The sequence below is a fragment of the Hemicordylus capensis genome, chromosome 1 (genome assembly GCF_027244095.1).
Source record: "Hemicordylus capensis ecotype Gifberg chromosome 1, rHemCap1.1.pri, whole genome shotgun sequence".
In the NCBI taxonomy this organism is placed as follows: domain Eukaryota; kingdom Metazoa; phylum Chordata; class Lepidosauria; order Squamata; family Cordylidae; genus Hemicordylus; species Hemicordylus capensis.
In genome coordinates this window covers 221,622,080-221,641,237 of record NC_069657.1, presented here as the reverse complement: position 1 = coordinate 221,641,237, position 19,158 = coordinate 221,622,080, and the positions used below count along the sequence as shown (strand labels likewise).

The window sequence follows — 19,158 nt, the reverse complement described above, 5'->3', positions numbered from 1 at the left end:
CAGTGGCAAGGTGGAGCTCGGGGAAGCGCTTCTCGGGTGCTGCTGCTTCGCTGCTTGCCGGACTAGGGACGCCGCCGTCTCACTCGCGAGCGGTCTCTCTGGCACCCCGGACTGGCCTCCTACCTAGGAGTTCCTAAGGACTGGGCAGGGTTCCGCCGGGCGGCTTCTGCCCTGATGGGGGCACGTCGGCTGCTGCTGGTCTCCAACTCCACCCTGCACGGAGGGGGTTATCTCGAGCACTGCCAGAAGCAGATCAAGGACTTATGTGGGGAGTAAGTGCACTGCAAGTGAGGGGAAGCAAGCACGTCTAAAGAGGCAGCCTTGGCGCAAGTGTTGCCTGGGTGGGGGGGGGGGGCGAGCTACACAGAAGCCCCCTCTTTAAGACACACACACACACCCCATTCTGCCGCTTGCTGTTGCCTGCCTCGCAAGAAGCTTGCCTAGCTATCCGCGTCATTCTGTGTGTCCCGATTGTCTCGACCCTCTCTGGGGGCTGCCTCGCAGCGGTGCTTTTCAAGCTACAACAGTCCTCGCTTGGGACCAAAACCTATTTAAACTCGGTGGGACTTGCTGCCCAGTAACTGTGCGCCCTCGATTCCTAGATACACATGTTGACTCGGAAGAAAGCCCCCCGCGCTGCCTTCAGTGTGGGACTTTCTTTCCAGGAAGTGCTGCTCACAGGGTTGCGTTCTTACGAAGAAGTCCTATGTAAGTCAGCGGGACTTGCTTCCACGTGAACATGCGCACGCAGGATTGGACTCTCTCACGAGCCAAACTATACCTTTCCCTGGAGCTCCCTGGTTAAGCTTCCAACTTTTCTTGTAAAAGCACCGGGATCGGGGGATAGATTTAGATTGGGGGCGGGAAGGGTAGATGAGTCCAGCTCTTTCCCCCCTGCACCGATTCCCAGACTGGAATCGCTCCCTCCTCCACTGCAAGCTGCTATAAGAGAAAATTTAAAATTTCTGTCTCCCCTCAACCTTGTGAGTTAGCTTGGACGGAGAGAAAGATAGACCTGCCTACTCCCATTGAATGTGATGACTGTGGGAGAATGTGAACCCAGGCCTAATTACAACCCGTTTTATAGAATCTGTTGTTGTTTTTAAACTGAAGCAGTAGTTATTATACCCCTTGTAGACAGCAACCGAGTTCTCAACGCAGTCAGTGCACATAGCAACAGCCAGCACGAGCCAGAATGATGTGGTGGTTAGAGTGCTGGACTAGGACGGGAAGACCCGAGTTCAAATCCCCATTCAGCCATGAGACTTGCTGGGTGACTCTGGGCCAGTCATTTCTCTCTCAGCCTAACCTACTTCACAGGGTTGTTGTGAGGAGAAACTCAAGTATGTAGTACACTACTCTGTGCTCCTTGGAGGAAGAGTGGGATATAAAATGTAATAATAATAAAATATAGTTCCCTATCCCAAGGCGGGGGAGGATATTCACCATAACCCCTGCTAACTTGGCAAAGGGGCACCTTTTAACGTGGTGATTCTCTTTATTTAGCAGGGGGAGAACAACTGGCCCTCTCCACTCCCAGCACAGTACCTCCAGTGACTGTTGCTGGTGTCTTTCTTATGTTTCTTTCCAGATTGTGAGCCCTTCAAGGGAGCCACCTTATTTGTTTGTTATTCCTCTGTGTAAACCGCCTTGAGCCATTTTTGGAAGGGCGGGGGTGCCCTGGGAATATGCCCTCTTGTGCTGTGGGCCAGTCTGAGCCTGCCACTGGGAGGGATCAGGTGCTCTGATGGACAGTTGCTCTCTCCCTGCAATGAGAGTCAGCACTTTGAAAGGTGCCTCTTTGCCTGATAACCAGATCTATCAAGATGCTGATTCCTGTGCTCAGTATTTAATGTAGATATTTCATGCCATCCGTTCTCAAAGTCGACCGATACTTTTTGGGATTATCCCACAGGTCGTCTGGGAAGATAGACAGACAGCAAGTGACTACCCTACACTTAGGCGATGGGGCCAAAGGTAGAGCATTTGCTTTGCATGTGGCAGGTCCCAAGTTCAGTCCAGGCAGCTTTAGGTAAGGCTGGGGAAGCTTAGCTGCTACTGAGCAGTAGAGACAATGCAGAGCTAGATGAACTAATGGGCTGACTTGTTATATGGCAGCTTCCTGTCTCCTGCTTATGCAGAGAGCTGTATGGCTCAGTGGGAACTTGAACCTGGTCTCCCCAGTCAAAGTCCAATAGTTCTTGAGATACATAGCCCTGCTTCAATCCTGTCTGTCTTCTGTGATTTGTGCTTGCCGTGATGGTGGTAGGATTTTTGAAGAAAGGATCCTTCAGGAAGAAAAAGAAATACTTATCAATTTGTGAATAACTTTTTAAAAAATCAACAAGCTTTTAGTATCTAGTGATCGATTTTTATGGATTTTTTTGAATGGGCTTTCAAATTTATGTTTCAGTGCTGTTATTTTTAGGCTGCAATGCTGACCACTTACTAGGGAGTAACACCACTGAATACAATGGTGCTGGTTTCTGATTAGAAAGATGAATTGTTCTTCATCCCTTTTTGTGTTATTTTATCTTTTTGTAAGCTGCTTTAGTTGTTTTCAACAGAAAAGCAGGATACAAATATTTTATACACACGCACATATACACACATACAAGAACTCCATTCCTTGTAACAGAAACCACAACATCACACTTTCAACCTCTTAACATGTGCATTGTGCCAGTTTTCTAGCTGGCAGTTTGCAATAAACTCTAGGGGGGTCTTTTAAGCTTTTACATATTACTAAGTGCCGTGATGAATTGGGTGGGGTGGTGGGTATCGGTTCAGTTTGATTTAAGCTGACTATGACAGATCCCAAACGGTTAAGTTGTGACAAAGTTACTGTTTCCAGGAAGGTGAAGAGAGTTCTGTTTGTTCCTTATGCTCTCCATGACCGAGATGCCTATGCCAAGATGGCAAGAGAAAAGTTTGAAAGCTTAGGTAAGACAAGTATATTTATTATTATGATTAAACCAATGTATTAAATATTAACATTATTTAATATCTGAAGACACTCAAATCTGAAAATCCCCTAAAATAGAGCATCTGAAGGTTAGGAACTAGGAAGCTGTCATATACTGAGTCTGACCCTTGGTCTATCTAGCTCAGTATTGCTTACACAGATAGGCAGCAGCTTCTCCAAGGTTGCAGGCAGGAGTCTCTCTCAGCCCTATCTTGGAGATGCCAGGGAAGGAACTTGGAACCTAGATGCTCTTCCCAGAGTGGCTCCAAGGGGAATATCTTACAGTGCTCACACATCAAGTCTCCCATTCATATGCAACCAGGGCAGACCCTGCTTAGCTAAGGGGACAAGTCATGCTTGCTACTATAAAACCAGCTCTCATATGGTTCATTTTCCATAATCAAGGATACTGTACTGAAGACTTTTATCCTGAAACAGCTCACCCATATTTGCAAGAACACAATGCCCATGGCATTGTAGCAATAGAGCTCATTTGGATCTTGAATTACTGCAGACCTGCACAACTTGGCCAAATGCAGCTCACCAGCCACAGAGAGCCACCATGCCTTGCTAAGTGCTAGGTAACCCTACTGTTGCTTGCAAACCCTGCAAGCAAAAATAGGAGTTTATTGGGCTTTTCTTTATACATAAACATATGACTCATAGACTAGATTTAGCTTGGTGGGTAAAACTGTGCAGGCTTGCATTATGAACTGCAAACTTTTCCTATCTACGTGTGGTCAGTTTAATGATTGATGGTCAAGAAGTAGAAATGAGAAGAGCCCCTAACTGGCCCCGTGCAGCAAAAAGCTTATCAGGATAAAACTCGATGACTGGGGCAGTTCTGAGTTTAAAGCTATCATCATGTAAAAGAGTGAGTGATTGAGGTCTTTTAAAGCGACATAACTTTTCCACCCACTTGTGGCTTGCCTCCCAATGGTTTTTCTTACTGGCTGAACTTAATGGCGCAGTGGGAAATGACTTGACTAGAAAGCCAGAGGCTGCTGGTTCGAATCCCCGCTGGTATGTTTCCCAGATTATGGGAAACACCTATATCGGGCAGCAGTGATATAGGAAGATGCTGAAAGGCATCATCTCATACTGCACAGGCGACAGCAATGGTCAACCCCTCCTGTATTCTACCAAAGACAACCACAGGGCTCTGTGGGCGCCAGGAGAGTCGACATCGACTCAACTGCACACTTTACTTTTGAACTCAGTTATTGCAAGTGACTTTAGCTTGAGGAGAGGAACTCAAAATCTGTTAGTTAGAGGAATATGTTAAGTATCTGTCACACAGATTTGGTGTGCCTGATGCCAAAAAAGACATACCAGGACAGAAAACATACCAGACATATGACAGTGCTCTTCTCCATGAGCCAGTTCAAATAGGAATAACATAAAATGTCTTTAATGGAGACTAGTGCAAACACACCCTATGTTTGTTCCCCTTGCAGTATCGTGCGTCCCCCCTCCAATTTCTGGTTTTCTGCCAGAATGCTGAATCTGCTATCTGGCAGCGGTCTAATTAACCTCTTGATCATGGATTCATTACAGTACTTGCCCAGGGATATTTAGCTGGCCTAATAGAACCTTGTTTACAAATTCCCTTACAATGCATTCCTTATTTCATTGATTTATACCTTTTCCCTAGGGTATGGATTAGACAGTATTCATGAGTCTCCTGATCCAGTAGAGGCTGTGAGAAAAGCTGAAGCGATATTCATTGGTAAATATTGGCTCCTGGTGGACTTCTTCTTTACATCACTCTATGGCCTTCTTTATATAACTACAGGGTAAGGTATAAAAAGAGAACTCTGAATGCTAGTTCCCCTTTTAAGCAGAGGCGTAACTATAGGGGGGGCAGGGGGGCACGTGCCCCGGGCGCCATCTTTTCTGGTCACGTGGGGGGCACCGCCATGACCAATTTTTTTATTTTTATTTTTTAATTTTTAATGTTTCCTGCTCAGTGCAGCAGTGCTGCAGCAGTCAAGGGAGCGCGTCGGTGCCCCCTTCCCCACGAGCAGTCCCTTCCGCACCGCCTGCGCCCCCCCATTGCTTTGCTGGAGCCTGGCGGCCAGTCAGTGGCCTGGCTTGGCGGCAGCGGGCGCTTGTGAGGAAAAACCTAAGTATAATGTAGTATGTTGGGGGGCGCGGTGGGGGGGCGCCATTTCAGTGCTTGCCCCGGGCACTGTTTTCCCTAGTTACGCCTCTGCTTCTAAGTAAGATAATTGAGGCACTGGTTATTGGAAAGAAATTGCCATTTAAATGGCTTAACTGGTTTTGGGTAGTGAAAACTGGACTGAGCTCTTGATCCAGATACGGAGCTGAAATAACCCTATACCTGAGAAGACTCTCTGTCTACAATACATATCTCTCATGTCGTTCTTTGTCTTGGAACTTGTTCTTATATGAAGCAAATTTGGTCAAACTGGGCTCCCTTTTCCTGCAGGTGGTGGCAATACATTTCGTCTCTTGAAGACTCTGTATGACAATGGTCTGGTGCAGCCAATCAGGAAAAAAATTCTTGAGGTAATATATAGTAAACAAGCTCTTAAAATAAAGTATGAAGGAAATTAGTGGAACTTGCTTTCGAAGAGTGGCAATATTCGTTTCCTGCAGCAATAACAGGTGCTAAGTCCTAAGTGGAACTCATGTGGTTGTGCTCTTCAAATGGAGACTGTTGCTGTTCTGAAGTAAGCACATTGTTTCTTTAGCTTATACTGTGACATACCAATATAAACATACAAAAGCTTATGATCAGTCCCATTTTATCCAAACATAGGGGTTTATATCCATCCTCCCATTTTCATATTCCCATTTATTTTGCATATTGCACTTATTTTTGCATTTTTTTGCAATATTTCCACACTGCAATATTTCAGAAACTATATTTTCTAGTAGGATGTGCTTTTCACATTTCTCTTCAAACCGAGCGTAATGGGAAGAGACTCTAGGAACATAGGAAGCTGCCATACACTGAGTCATAGGAACATAGGAAACTGCCATATACTGAATCAGACCATTGGTCTATCTAGCTCAGTATTGTCTTCACAGACTGACAATGGCTTCTCCAAGGTTACAGGCAGGAGTCCCTCTCAGCCCTATCTTTGGAGAAGCCAGCGAGGGAACTTGCAACCTTCTGCTCTTCCCAGAGCGGCTCCATCCCCTAAGGGGAATATCTTACAGTGCTCACAAATTAAGTCTCCCATTCATATGCAACCAGGGTGGACCCTGCTTAGCTAAGGGGACAAGTTATGCTTGCTACTACAAGACCAGCTCTCCTCTGAGTCAGACCATAGGTCCATCTTGCTCAATATTGTCTACAGAGACTGGCAGCGGCTTCTCCAAGGTTGCATGCAGGAGTCTCTCTCAGCCCTATCTTGGAGATGCCAGGGAAGGAACTTGGAACCTAGATGCTCTTCCCAGAGCGGCTCCATCTCCTGAGGGGAATATCTTACAGTGTTCACACTTCTAGCCTCCCATTCATATGCAACCAGGGTGGACCCTGCTTAGCTAAGGGGACAAGTCATGCTTGCTACCACGACCAGCTCTCTTCTCTGTAAGAACCCTCTTCCCAGCTCTAGAACCCTATAAGAAAGTGATGCAGAGCTGTGTAAGGCCCTTGGCCTTGTGCAAGACAGCTTTGAATTGTTAAGTCTCTTTGTTTCACTGAGTCTTTGCATTTTGTTAAGTTAATTGAGATTTGAAGAAACTTTTAAAAAAGCATTCCATGTCTTATAGGATGGGATTCCATATATTGGATCCAGTGCAGGAGCTAACGTAGCAACTATCAGCATCAACACAACCAATGATATGCCAATTGTATATCCCCCTTCCTTGATTGCCCTTGGATTGGTTCCTTTCAACATCAACCCACATTACTTGGATCCAGATGTTAACAGCACCCACATGGGGGTAAGCTTCAACTGTCGTTAAGACAACTCAGTATGTCCTTGCAGTACCCAGGCCGTATAGGAGCATTAAATATGTCTTACATCTTTGCTCCTTTGATGGGCATCTTCTCTTCTTGCTCTTAGTGGCTAAATTGAACATCATGCCAAAATCACAGTTAAAAGTTAAGAATAGTTTACTGTGATGATGGTGATGATGATGATGATGATTCAAGATATATATACCCCACCCCTCCAGTACACTACTGCTCGCGGTGCCTCACGACATCAACAAAACACAATATAAAATAAAACGTTAATACAGTTAAACAAGTTAAAGGACCAGACTAAAACAACATTTAAAATCACAAATTTTAAAAGTTTCATATTAGAAGTTATTAATAGAAAGCCAAAAACTGAGAATTAAAATCTAAAAAACCAACCAGATATAAACAGCAGATACAACATTAAAAAGCCGCTTTAAAAATATGTGTTTTCAGATGTCTTTTAAAAAACATTGAGGGGAGGGAGCAAGGTGAAGATCTTCGGGGAGGGCATTCCAAAGCTGAAGGGCCACAACCCAAAAGACCCTGTCTCTAGGCCCTGCCAGCCGGAACTGTGTTAGTGGCGGGGCCATGAGCAGGACCTGAGACGATGAGCAGAGGGCCCTGGCAGATTCATATGGGCGAATGCCCTGGCAGATTCATATGGGCGAATGCAGAACAGGTACCCCAGCCCATGGGGCAAATTAAGCCTTTTGCCGCCCTTAGGCAACCAAGGATTTGCCTCCCCCACCGCCACAGCAAAGGTAGGAGTGGCAAATAGAAAATCCCCCTTTTTTCTTCTAAAACAACCGCTGTGCAGTGGATGGGGGCAGCAAAGACCACACATTGGCAGCTTACAGGGGGTGAGGGGAAAGTTCCCCCTTTTACATTAAAGCACTGCTATGCGGCGGAATGGGGCAGAAGCGGCTGCAGCAAGGAGGGGTGGGGTGGGGCCAGGGGCAAGTTTTCCCCTTTCACCTTTAAAGCAGTGCTGCTGTGTGGCAGGGGAGAGCTCCTTCCAGCTCATTGCCCCACCACACAGCGGCATTGCTTTGAAGGTAAAAGGGGGAACTTTCCCCTTGCCTCCCCTCCCCGCAGCTGCCATTGTGAGGCCGTCCCTGCCCCCATCCTGCTGCACAGCAGCAATTTTTAGAATAAAAAAGGGGGGACTTTCCCCTTGTCCCCAAAGACGGGTGGCAATTTTGTTGCCCTAGGCAAGCGCCTACTTTGCCTCTTCTTAAATCTGCCACTGCAGGCTCCCAGCCGTGTAGAGCTTTAATGGTCAAGACCAGCACCTTGAATCTAGCCCAGAAGTGACTAGTAACCAATGAAACTGCTGCAGGTTGGGTGTTGCATTTGATTTAACAAACAATGGTTTGGGTTTGACTGGCAAACTAGAACTTTGACTGGGCTTGCAAACTCTCATTTGTTCTGACTGGTTTGGCATGATGGCTGAATTGACAAAGTGTAGTCACAGATATTGCTTTGTCTCCAGGGTCTGCCCACTGTGGAGATGGGGATGAACTTTATTTATTTATATTTATTCATCACATTTATATACCGCCCAAACTTTCATCAACTTAAAAGCTGGTTACTGAAAAGATGAAAAACCAAAGCAGGCAACCAGCTGTAAATAATGGTTTGCCGGTTTGCCCAAATGCCCGAACCATGATTTAGATTCTAAACTGTGCTTCGAACAAACCATGGTTTTTGAGCCAGTAGATGACTCCTCCATTTCACCACAGTAATGTTGTTTCAAATTCTGACTAACTTGAGGCTGTTGCGGGCAAATGAGGCATAATGTAGGAGAGTTCTGAATAGAGTCTCCTCCTTCCCATTTTAAAAGTATGAACAGCAACCTCTGGGTGGGAGTTTTTGAACTGGCACTGTAAAGCTGGGAAGGGTGACTCTAACCAGCACCCCCCACCCCATTATCCTGATTGAAACTGCACTGCCCCCAAAGCTGTTGTTTGTTCTGCAAGGTAATACATTACTATTATTTACTATTATCATTTATCTGATTTATATACCACTCTTCCAAAAATGGCTCCGGGCAGTTTACATCAAAGTAAAAAACCATTAAAATCAAAACTAAATCAATTAAACAGTTAAAATCATTTAAACAATCAAATTATTTAGAACAAACATTAAAAATTTAAAACCATAAATCTAATTAAAAGACTGGGTGAATAAATGTGTCCTCAGTGCCTTTTTAAAAGTTGCCAGAGATGGGGAGGCTCTTATTTAAACAGTGAGTACATTCCAAAGTCCAGGGGCATACATACAGGTAACCTATTACTATTTGTCCGGTAGGCTAAATAGTTTTCGAAAAGGTTATTTTAAATTGGAAAAACTGCTGGGGAGAGGAAAACCTCTCCCTCCCCCAGCACCATAGTTGAAAGCTGCTACTCTTGAAGCTACTTCTAATATTTTGGGGGGTGGGGGAGAAACCAGGATATCCTGTTGGTGAATCTCCTGCATCACACATTTTTAATCCTTGCATTATCAATATCTATTAGATATTTAACAGCAGCATAAACTATGTGAGATGGGGTGGATTTTTAAATATTGAAATACTCAAGGCTGTTGTCTTATGCACACACTTGAGTGTAAGGTCTGTTGAAAATGGGCTATGAGCTATTTTCTGCATACTGAATAGGCTTTTACTATTGCTGCAGGAAACCCGTGAAAAAAGGATTCTTCAGTATCATGAAGAACCAAATACTCCTCCGGTATTGGTGAGTAGTAATTCTTTTCATCTGGAAGCTGTTCCCCACCCCCTCTCTTTCCCAGTTCTTAATAGTTCGCCTAGATTGTAGCACAGAACAGTCTGCTCCTGAAAAGTAAAGCGTGCCATCGAGTCTGCATCGACTCCTGGCAGCCACAGAGCCCTGAGGTTGTCTTTGATTGGTGGTAGTGTGATACCTATTTGGTGGGAGTATGGCAGGCTTTCTTTAGCCGTTGGGAACAGAGTGTTTGCCTCTGGAAAAAGTACAAAATGGTAGGGACTGGGGCCTGCCTGTGTGGAGAGGGAGAGACAGAGAGTGCCTGTGGCTTATCTGTCTCGCTCTCGCTCTCTTTTTCCCTTTGCAGTGCCAACTACTTTTTCTTTTTTCTTTCTTTTTAATTGTACCAGCAGCACCAGTGGATTTAACTGGGTGCTGCTGTGGAATTTTCTTCTTTTTGTAGCTAGCCTCCAATGGCTTTAATAACTGGGGTGCTGTGATGACTCCCCCCTCCCCTTTTGCAGCCCCAAGCTGCACCCCTTTTTTTCCCTTTTTTGGGGGGGTGGTGGGTACCCCCTTGCCTGGCATCCACCTGCCCTACCCCCAGCTGTTGCGTCCCAGTGTCTGCTTGGCTCAAGTGCCTCTGAGTGCGGCACCTGGCCAGACCCCAGCAGAAGACGCTGGAACAGGTAAGCACCCCAGTTGCAGGGGAGTAACGGCAGGAGAGAGGGTACGCCCTCAACTCCTGTCTGTGGCTTCCAGCGGCATCTGGGGGCCACTGTGTGAAACAGGATGCTGGACTAGATGGGCTGTGAGCCTGATCCAGCAGGGCTGTTCTTATGTAACCTAGGCCAGGTTAGATTTCCTTAAACAGGGCCTAGTTTGGGGAAGGGACAGAGATGTAGGACAGGAGGGGTGGGTTAGGAGACAGACCACAGCAATCCCCTTTCCTTAGACTTACCCCATTGTTGCTCATTCCCTTCCAAAGAAGGCCCCCCCGCCCATCAATAAAAGCCTTATATAAATAAAAGGTTGCTTATTTAGGGAAATTCAATTTTTCTAGCTTGTGTGCTTGCACTCTACAATGCTATAGGTAGTGGCATGCACACCATAAACAGACGACCCCTGATTCTACCCCCCTTTTAAAAATACCTGCCTTACAGGTGCTTCTTCTCTTGCCTTTCCATCAGAGGGAGGTCTTGAATGGAAAACCCCCCAAGATGTGTGGGAGGGCGTGAGGCAGATCCAGGAGCAGGTTGGCAGGCAGAAGGAGGGGTGATGCGGGTCATGGGCGACGGCAAGAGGGGCCTGCTCCCCGAGTCTCCCCCTTGCACGCAGGCTCTCCTTTGGGGAGGAGGATGGTCCTGCAGTGCAGCCCCGGCCACCAGTGGCAGCTGGAGTAGAATTAGTCGGTAGGTCCTCCCCTGTCAGGGAAGAAGTTCTTCCTGTGGCAGCAGAGGAGGTGGTGTCAGCTGCTCGCCCAGCCAGATCCCTCTAGCCATCCTCTCCAACCCCTCTTGGCAGTGCAACATGCCCCACCCATGTTTCTTCTTGTTTCTGGACCTTCTCAGCCCTGGACTGAGGGTGGTGGCGGCGGCCCCCAGAAGGAATCAGCAGCCCCAGTACCACCACCACCACCGAAATGGGGCCAGGGTAGGGTGGCGTGGGACCGCCATGATGACCCAGCCCATGCCATCTGATCCCTGCATCCATCCAGGTCAGCAGGGGAAAGGACCCTAAGCATCCTTTGACATAGGGGATGCTGCTGCACCTGCAACGGCATCACCTGGAGGCCCTGCTCCTGCTGGCAGCAATAGGCCTGGTGTGCCCTTGAGTAGTGCCAGCAAGGCAGCTGCTCCAGCTCCCAAGAAGGGGAAGTTGCCTGTTCAGTGAGTGCAGTCGGTGTCCAAGCCGTCTGGTCGCCCAGAACCTCATATCACCCAGGCCAAGGTGATGGTGATGGCTTTGGATGATCAGCCATTCCAAGTGGTGGAGAATGTTGGCTTCTGTTGGCTGCTCCTACTGCTTGTCCCCGACTCTAAAATCCCCTCACACACCACCTGCAGGAGGCGGGTGGTGCCCTCCCTGTACCAGGCATGCAGGGAGGCCATCGGGGTTACTAACACCAGCATGTACTTCACTGTGAATCTGTGGACCAGCCACAGTGACCTGCACGCTCTTTTCCTGACCTTCATGGCACACTGGTGGGGGCAGGAGAGTGGGGGGACATCTGCTGCTGGCGGTGTGACCCCTCCCATGCAGCAAAGCACAGGTGGGCTCTGCAATGTGTGGAGGTCATGTACACTGACCACACAGCAGATGAGCTTTCAGTGTCCATTGATTGCCAGGTTGAGGGATGGCTGTCCAGGCAGCCAAACTTTTGCTGAGGGTCAGCGACCATTGAAGAAGCAATCGCCTTGGCAAGTCAGCTGAGGACTGGAGTGATGGGTCAGATACCCTTGGGGGTGCATTGGAAGCACATGTTTTGTCTTGCCTATGTGACCCAAGGATGAAGGGCAAAGCTGTAACCCCTGCCCGGCTGCCCAGCTTTAGGGACCCCTGGTTGAAAAGGTCAAGTGAGCTGAGGAGAGAAGGCTGGGGCACAAGCAGGAGGAGGGTGCTGGAGCAGCTACTGCTAGTGCATGGTCCATCCGTAGCAGCAGCATCACCACTGCTTCACGATCCGGCAGCATGGTGTCCCTGGCATGGTGTCCCCTGCAGTGGCACCTGGTAGTTCTGCTTCAGCGTTCCACCGGGTGGTTCAGTGGGCTACCTTAGAGCCTTGCCAGGGGGATGGGAGGGGCCCAATGAGCCCTGCAGCAGTGCTAAGCAGTGTGTGCTGCAGTACCTTCAGGAGCCAGTGGCAGCAGGCCAGGAGATGGCGCCAATCCTGGCCAGACTTGGTGATGGTTGCCAGACGGTTCCTCTCATGGCCGTCGAGCAGTGTCCAGAGCAAGAGGGTGTTCTCCATGGACAGGGGTGTGGTGACACCCGATCGCTTATGCTTGGATGCTGACTTGGTGGAGCGTCTGGTCTTCCTGAAGGCCAATCTTCCTCTGCTGGGCTCGCCCCACCCTGGCCAACCCCCAAACCAGATATGTCACAGTCTTTCTGCTGACACATGCAGACAAGCACGCACACCACTGCCATGGCCAATGATGAGATGATAGACTGGTGCCCAGCCCAAGTGTCAGGCTGTCAGCCGGGGTCCAGCACCAATCTCAGGCCATGGTGTTATTCAGTCCTAGACAGGCAGGCAGCAGTGTTGTGGCGTAAAATATACATACCCTGGAGAAGAAAGTAGAGTTCTTCTCATGGTAAGAGTCAGCTTTTTGTTTCTTCTTCTCAGACCATTGGTCCATTTAGCTCAGAATTGTCTACAGCAGGGTTTCTCAACATTGGGTCCCCAGATGTTTTTGGACTTCAACTCCCATAATCCCCAGCCTTAGTGGCCTTTGGTTGGGGATTATAGGAGTTGAAGTCCAATAACATCTGGGGACCCAACGTTGAGAATCCCTGGTCTACAGTACTCTGTCCTCCTGAGGCAGGCAGGATGAAAGGAAGGTGGGTTTGATTTTGTGCTTTTCTTGTCAGCACTGAATATGATATGCTGTGCTGTTGTTGCTATAAACTATCTGGTTTTGCTGGATCTCACATTGACAAAGGCAGAACTTGGGTGCCTGCCTGCCTTGGGGTGGAGTTTGTTTTATTTTGTGAGATAATGTTGTGGTGAGAAATGGACAGTGGCAGCTGTGTGTGTGTAATATTTCTTGGTGATTGCTGTGATCAGCTCCATGTCTGGCCTTGACTAGTGCTTCACTCACTGCTCTGCCCTGCCATCTGCATTGCAAGGTGTACTCAGTCAAAATGTGGCTGAAGTTGCTCTAGTTGAGCGTATGGCTATGCTCGTGCTACTGTGGCAGCTGTTGCAATGCAGAAGTAAGGAGTCATAGTTGTGGGAGAGAGCGCAACTTGCCAATGCTGTTACTGCAACACAGGCACTGTGGCTAGCAGTGGATTCTGGGTCAGTGGTTCCTTTTTGGCTGTTTTCAGACTGTCTTTGAAATGTGTGTTCTGTGTTGGGAGGGACTGATTCCCTTTTTCTGTGTGCTTGCTTCTGTTATCCAGTGTTTTTCAAGGCAGGGTTGCAAAATGTGTGTACTGTACTCTGCTTGTTCCAGCCATATGGAACAATGGGGACCTTGAAACACCACATTGTTCCCTATGGGTAGCTCCTAGGGACACCAAAGTGGGTTGGGTGTAGGCAATAAAAAAAATTTAACCTTTCCCCATAGGATCCTATGGGGGGGGTTGGGGAAAGGTTAATTTTAAAAAAAAATCACCCGCTTGCCCATTTCTTTTGTGGGTTGGAGGTGGGTAGCACCCATCATACCCTACCACGCAACCCACTTTATTCCCCATACGTAGCTCCTAGGGACACTTCGATTTCCCTATTGTTCAAAACACTCAAACCGAATGGCCAAAAAACACTCAAAACGTTTCAAGTTTGTTTTGTCGAAACAGCCAGATTGGCTGCTGTTTCAATTAAACTTTTAAACATTTCGAGCATTTTGTTTTCGTAACACAAAATCAGTTTCATGCACACCAGTACAAAATGGCCCATAAAAACAGATGAGTGTTTTATTCAGTTGTGAAAATGCTGGATTAATATAGATTGTGCTCTTCTTTTGAGTACATACTAGATATGAATTTTCCAAATGTTTCAAAATTCTAGGTGCTTCATTGTGAGAAATTAAAAGCTCTAATTTGTACAGTCAAATAGGCAGACTGAGCGTGTAGATTGACTGGTTCTGTGAAACGTTCCGTTTGTTAAAGATACCTGCATGGTAGGTTTCCCCAGGTATGCACCCAACTTGGTTGTTGCTGAAGCCACAGTTGTTGTTGTTGCTAGACTCAAGGTTGGTTTTGTGAATCTTCCCTCAATTGTGGGGAGGGTTTTTTTGGTGTGTGCTGGCCCCCTGCATTTACACATTTTCTTCCTTGTCTCTAAAGGGTTTACGCGAAGGAGCAATGCTGCTTGTGGAAGGAACCAAAGCTACCCTGCAAGGGAAAACTGGGGCTCGCCTGTTTGTGAGGTAAAAGACCCAGTTCTATGCCCTGGCTTAGCAAGCTTAATCAAAACTAATCATGCAGTACATTGGTGAGTCTGCAGTTCTGTGGCCAAGGTACTGGCATGAGACCAGGATGCCCAGTGTGACCAAAACACAGAAGCAGTTTACAACACTTTGCTGCAGTTCTCTCTAAAACTGACCGTAGTGTGTTTGGGGGAAGCTTATCTAAATACCTACATAGTTTAACCCTGGTATATTTCTTAAAGGGGCAGCTATCATAACTTTTCAGTCCTTCCTCTTGCTGACGTTCTGTCTCCTCTATTTTAAAACAATTAATACAACACTTTTTCATTATTAAAACACTCAAGGCAGCTTACAGAAGTTAAAAAGCAACACCATGGCACACTGAAAACATAAGAGCTATGAGAACAATCCAAAGAGCAGTTCAACTGCCACCATAGACCATCTACCATCAGCCCACTGGAATAAGAATATTTTTACATGGTGGTGAAAGATTAGCAGAGAAGCCAAACCCCCCTAGTGAGAGAGTGCCAGAGTCTAGGCATGGTCATAAGAAACCTCCCTTCTGCATCTCAACCAGGTGAGCCCATATCGTGGTGGGATGCAAAGAATCATCTTCCCAGCAATCTTAGCATTTTGACTTGATTATGGGGAAGATGGTGGTCCCAAGCCATTTAGGGCTTTTGAATGTCAAAGACAGCCTTTTGAATGCTGTGGTTATGCTCATTTCATGCATTTAATTTAATTTATTTATTTAATTAATTAACATATTTTTATACCACCCAAAAATTACGTCTCTGGGTGGTTTACAACTAGATTAAAAAGTAAAACATTAATTAAAAGCAAAACCAAAAAAATTTAAAGGACAATTCAAAATTTTAAAACAATATTCTAAAAACAACATTAAAACAATCAAAACTATCAGTTAAAAGCCTGGGTGAACAGATGTGTCTTTTGAAAGTTGTCAGAGATGGGGAGGCTCTTATTTCACCAGGAAGCGTATTCCAAAGCCTCGGGGCAGCAACGGAGAAGGCCCGTCCCTGAGTAGCCACCAGACGAGCCGGTGGCAAATGCAAACGGACCTCTCCTGATGATCTCAATGGGCCTTACTGTTCAAGGTCCTCTCCAAGGGTTTCTCAAACTTAACTTTTTAGCTGCCCCTGCCAGTAGATTGAATAAATGAGGTTGCCATGGCCTATACTGGCCTCCTCAGTTCTACCCTCAGTTCATTCATCTGGAGGAAAATGTACACAATTATGTTTTCATGTAATAATGTGCTAGTTATATGTATACCATTGTGGTTGGAGGCTTTCATCGGATAGAGTCTCCACATGACATAAATAATTGTCATCAGAACTATAGCTCCTAGACTGTGTTCATTAGAGGTGAGCCTTAAATTATTCTCCACCAGCATGTCACCAGTGAATGCTCCTATGACCAATGAATGCTCATTTAACCACCCAGAGATGAAAGTCTGGGCGGTATAGAAGTCTGACAAATAAATATTTTTTTTTTAAACTGAATAGAAAATCTGTTGTCTAATAATTTGAATTTCAATTTTTAAAAAGTCATTTTTGTCTTTTTATGAACAGAGGGAATAGCCCAACAGAACATGAGCCTGGAACGGATTTCAGTTTCTTGTTGACTGAGGAACCGTAACTTTTGCCAAAATGCCATCTCTCAGCAATCTGCTTGAGAAGAAAAAGAAATACCTTATGCCAGGGGTGCAAAAATCTAGAAAGCCAATAACCACTCAAAAAAGCTGATACCTCAAAAAGCGAGTCTGGTGATTGGGTTGTGTTAGGACTTTCCAGAATGGTTTGACTAAGGTTTATGAAATAAATTGAAAAAGGTTCCGCACACTATTACAAATCTCAGCTTGTTCCTTGTAACCATAGTTTGTAAGTGGCCAACCCCCTGTGTTTGTCTCCCATGAAAGGGCCCGTATGCAATCCCAGGTTTCCTTGTGCTGCCCTGCTCCTGGCAAGCCCTTGTCCCATTCTCCACTTCCCAACCATTGTTTCTGGTTACAAGGGGCAGGCTTGCCTGGAACATACTCTTTCTGCCTGCTTTTGGAGTACTCTGAATGCTCTTGACTCTCTATAGAAAACAAAGAGGTTGTTAAAGTACTAATCCTCCCATCTCCCAGCAAGCTGTGTCTCACATTTCTAGAGTTTCCCACCAAGCACTGTGAACCATTTCATACCACTCCTAGACTAGCTGAAAGCAGTGCTAATAATGCCTATTGATGAAGCTGAGATACACTGAAAGGAACCAGAAGGGGAAGTGAAGTAATGCAAGTCAGAGCTAACTATGAATCGGTTATCTGGGTTCAAATGGCAGGAGGGAATAGGTAAAAGAGCATTTTCAGATGGCAGAAGAAAGGCAACCCACTGCTCAGGTACAATTGTATACCTGAACAATGGGGAGACAAGACTAACAAGACACACACAAAAGGAAAAAATGCAGGGGTGGAAGGGGAAGGTAAGAAACATTTCTTGCGAATGCAGTGTTATGGTGGGGGCAGATTTTAGAGAAGGATTATTGTGGAGTGTTAGAGCTATGGTAAAGAACAAAAGCATAGTTGGAGAGTGCTGCTACATGAGCATGGGAAATGTAATTCCTGAATGACTGTTCTTAGTGTTCCCTTTGGGCTTTGTCAGCAGTAATGCTGCAAAGCTATACAAGGGTGTATGGCCATTCCTTCTCCAAACTCCTTATACAAATCTCCTTTTGTAAGGGGGAGCAGCAAGGCACCACCACTGGGCTAACTGGCAAACAAAAAACAAGCTGTTCAACTCCAATGATGCTAGTTAAAATAGAATATGAGGCATAAGGTAGAGAAGGATCATATTGGGAAAGGGATTTCAGTACAGCCTGTGCTGTCTTGGTTGCTGTGTCAACTGGCTGCTACTGGATTTCAGCTGTGGTGGGAATAATGAGAGAGTTGAGTGGCAAGTCTATACATTTTAAAATAAAGGTGAATTCTGTCAGTAAATGTTTCTAGGCAAAAGACTAGAGAAATTACATAAGAACTTGCTAGGCAGATTAGGGGAGATTTTAAGCTGGCGTCAGTGAGATGCTTGCAGCCTAGAGTGGCTATGTCTTGCAACCTCTCTGAGCTAGCATCTCTGTGAGCAGCAGCCCTTTGAACAAGTCAAAGAAATTCTGAGGGTGGGTTCAGAGGCAACACAGAACTAAGGTTAGGCTTAACTTACATACACAAGCTAACTTCAAACCTAACCTTTAAATCTTGGTTAGATGGCCACAAATGAACTGCAGTTAGGACCGGCATGGGTCCAGACAATAAAACCAAACTAGGTTATATGAAATAAAGAGGTTCCACATTCTATCTGGAGCAACTCAATCTCTTTCAGTGGTAAAGTCCAGCTCTCGAAAACATGTAGTCATATGTGAAGTGCTTTCTTCTCACCAACTATTGCTGCTCATTGAAGGTAGACACAAAATCTCATTTCCAGATAGTCTTGAATCTTAGTGCCTCTAGCACTGCCTGAAAGGAAGGCAGCAGCGATAGTGGCAAAAGTGAAACAGACCAGATTGCTCCAACAAGAACAGGATTCTTCCATCTATCCTTCTTGCCCTTAATCTTCTCCTAAGGTTTACAAAAATGTTTTCAGTCCTGCTTAACTTACATCTCTGGAAAAAAATAAACATACTTCCAAAACCACAGCCTCAACATTTCACTTACTTGGTTGGTGCAGATCTAATCACAAGCTTCTCTTCTATGGGATATGTTTAAGGGTCACTCTATACTGAAGTATTTGCCTATAACAGTAGATCAGAACGTCTGTAACTAGAGTTATCACAACACTACTTGGTGTAGTGCTTCAAAGGGTTTCACAGAGTTTTACTTTCCATATCTGAGGAATCCTTACAGCAATTTTACAAAGCAGGTCAATATTATCCTCATATTACGGATGAAGTGCTGAAGTTAAGAAGTAGTGGCAAGCCTGAAGCTTTCTAGTGGAAAAAGCAAAATTTAAACAAGGTGTTTCACAGCTCATTCTCTTTGCCACTAAATACCACACTAGTTTTGATTAATGTTCAATTCTCCAGAACCTTGTAGGCAAACAGAAAGAAGTTACTTCAGTGTGACATGAAGGAGCCTGTTCTAGTACTCTGGTATGTTTGGAAACATGAATTGTAGAACTCTTTATTCAGATAAATATGTGAGGATATTCTCTGTGAGGTTATCAAATTGGAGGGTGCTTCATAGATCATCTATTCCAAACCCCACTGCTTGATGCAAGTAATCCTGAGCATCCCCAACAGAGTCCAGCCTCTGCTTGAAGACCTCTAGTGAGGGAGGGCCACCCCACTTTAGGAAATTGGTTCCATGATCAAACTGATCTTACTGGTTGTTGGGAGAAACTTCTTAAATGGTTAGCTGAAATATACTATCCTGCAATGTAAGCC

At 45.9% G+C, this 19,158-nt stretch overlaps 1 protein-coding gene across 2 annotated transcripts; it reads left to right on the top strand.

Annotated features, from left to right (window-relative positions):
• The first annotated feature begins 1 nt into the window (after position 1).
• On the top strand, positions 2-18,411 carry LOC128340266 (alpha-aspartyl dipeptidase-like). Of its 2 annotated transcripts, XM_053285220.1 has the most exons (9): positions 2-272; positions 1,916-2,032; positions 2,855-2,943; positions 4,620-4,694; positions 5,418-5,497; positions 6,710-6,883; positions 9,581-9,640; positions 14,642-14,724; positions 16,314-18,411. In XM_053285220.1, exons 1-9 carry the CDS (start codon positions 175-177, stop codon positions 16,378-16,380), a joined length of 843 nt encoding a protein of 280 aa, XP_053141195.1. In that variant the 5' UTR covers positions 2-174; the 3' UTR covers positions 16,381-18,411. The 2 variants fall into 2 exon arrangements, with proteins under 2 accessions (XP_053141195.1, XP_053141196.1); XM_053285221.1 differs by lacking the exon at positions 1,916-2,032 and having other exon boundaries at positions 6-272.
• Positions 18,412-19,158: the final 747 nt, after the last annotated feature.